Consider the following 2,088-nt stretch of genomic DNA (forward strand, 5'->3'; position numbering starts at 1 on the left):
ACTTAAAGCTATGACTAACAAATGGTTTCAATCCAAATATTACAAATAATTCTTTATTTAGAGGATTATTTATTTGGATTGAAAATTATGTTCTTTTGTGATATTAATTCTAAGCCTCTGAAAACGGCGAACTATGTTTAAAAGTGTCTGTAATTTCTAAAGTAAATGCAAAATTTTTGTAGATCTCCTTGAATCTAAGTGGAAACCCTCATCGTCTTAATTGTTCTATTTAAATTCCAAGGTAGAGCTATAAAAATTATGTTCTGTCCAACAGCTAATTTATATAACTGTATACACTGGTCTTTTAGTTACTTGAACATACTAGTGCAAAGTAACAGTTCATAGCACTTTGCTGTATGTCTCATTTTCACAGGCTGACTTGGTGTGAGCTCTCTGAAAAAGCCTGCAGTGGTCTGACATCCTCAGTCCTAAGCTCTGCATTCTCAAACCTTTTGGAGTTGGACTTTAGCCATAATGATTTGCTTGATGTGGGTGTGCAGCATCTTGCAGATGGCCTGAAGAGTTCACACTGCAAACTGGAGATTCTGAAGTAAGTGTGCATAAATCAGACTGCCAGGGAGGTTTTTGTTGTCTTTTCCTGTTAGAAAATTTAAAGGTTTCCATATGGTACAAAGTATAACAGACTGTTAGGTTGCTGAGACGCTAGACTGTTTTTAGCCACATATGAATTTTATTAGAGACAAATATTTTTTACACTTTAGTCAAAGTGTGCAGAAAAGCTGTACCTTATATGATTGCTTTCCATTACCATTATATCCTAAGCCCAGACTAAAGGGGGATGAAGGGGGGTTTCTGAATATAGAATCCAATTAAATGGTCTACCTGGCCTCATACTTTATATAAATAGGACACTAAATTTCTGTGAAAATTTTGTTAAGTTTACCCAAGCAGGGAAAACATCCACAGCATTCAAATGTCTTATGTAAATAATCACTGCAGTAACTTGATGTTAAAGAGAAGGTGATCATCTTATTAAAGACATTAATGTCTCATGTGTTTATTGAATCGTTGTTTGAGTGTTTCAAACCTTTATCAAAAAGTCAGAAAGACCATCAAAATAATTTATCTCTGTGTGTTCTGCAGATTGTCTGGTTGTCAGGTAACAGGGACAGGCTGCTCTTTCTTGGCCTCATCTCTCAAATCGAATGCAGCCTCCCTCCTGAAACATCTGGATCTGAGTTATAATCACCCAGGAGACCTTGGGACCAGAGAACTCACTGTTATAAAGGAAGATCCAGATATGAAGCTGAAGACACTGCTGTAAGTTATAAATATAATTGTCTATATAGTATATATAAATTAAAAGGCATTTATTTCTAATAATATAGAAGGATCTTTTTCTGGGCCTACGTCAACTTTAAAGCAAAATTATAATAGAACCTGAAGTAAAAAGTCAATGTTTCATTTATAACATAAATTAAATTTGAAGTCATATTTTTTCCACTCTGTTTGAAAATTATTGCTGCACTACTTCCTCACCCTACCTTACTATACCTAATACTATATATAAAATAAAATCTTGCACAGTTTGGACCATGGTGGAGAGCATCGGTTAAAACCGGGGATGAAGAAGTGTAAGTTGGTCTCTGATTTTCAGTGTTTTGTCAAGTAGTCATCAAGTTAAAGCTCCAGTTGCTCATTTTTGAAATCAAAATCACCAATTATAATTTGCTATACCTGCTAATGTTGTTTTGATTTGTTGCTTTGCTTTACTTTTTTATGTATTTATATTTTGTGGTCTCTCCAGTACACAAAGATATCAAATCTTTGCGTTGTCTTTATCAGATGGTGTAGAACTGAAGTTTGACGAAACTACGGCGAGCAAAAGGCTTATCTTAGAAGGAGACAGAAAAGTAAAAACTGTAAAGAAGGTAGAGGAGAAACCTGCACGACCTGAAAATGAAGACAGGTTCAAGAGGTCTCAGGTGTTTTGCGTCGAGGGACTGAAAGGTCTCTGCTACTGGGAAGTGGAATGGAGTGGGACGGTCTGCATTGCTGCAGCATACAAAAGAGTGGGTAGAAATTGGGATAGTAGTGGTGGCCTTGGATGCAATGAGATGTCCTGGG

The 2,088-nt window shown here is 36.0% G+C and overlaps 1 protein-coding gene across 1 annotated transcript in view; it reads left to right on the forward strand.

Moving 5' to 3' along the window:
- LOC102193264 (NACHT, LRR and PYD domains-containing protein 3-like) overlaps nucleotides 1-2,088 on the forward strand; it is a 31,843-nt gene that overhangs the window by 13,036 nt on the left and 16,719 nt on the right. The window contains exons 8-11 of the mRNA XM_005730851.1: nucleotides 374-550; nucleotides 1,105-1,281; nucleotides 1,549-1,595; nucleotides 1,807-2,033. Of these exons, the coding sequence (XP_005730908.1) occupies nucleotides 374-550; nucleotides 1,105-1,281; nucleotides 1,549-1,595; nucleotides 1,807-2,033 (628 nt within the window). The remainder of the gene's footprint in view (nucleotides 1-373; nucleotides 551-1,104; nucleotides 1,282-1,548; nucleotides 1,596-1,806; nucleotides 2,034-2,088) is intronic.

The sequence above is a fragment of the Pundamilia nyererei genome, unplaced genomic scaffold (assembly GCF_000239375.1).
Source record: "Pundamilia nyererei isolate P.nyererei 1_Seehausen unplaced genomic scaffold, PunNye1.0 scaffold00039, whole genome shotgun sequence".
NCBI classification, from domain to species: Eukaryota; Metazoa; Chordata; class Actinopteri; order Cichliformes; family Cichlidae; genus Pundamilia; species Pundamilia nyererei.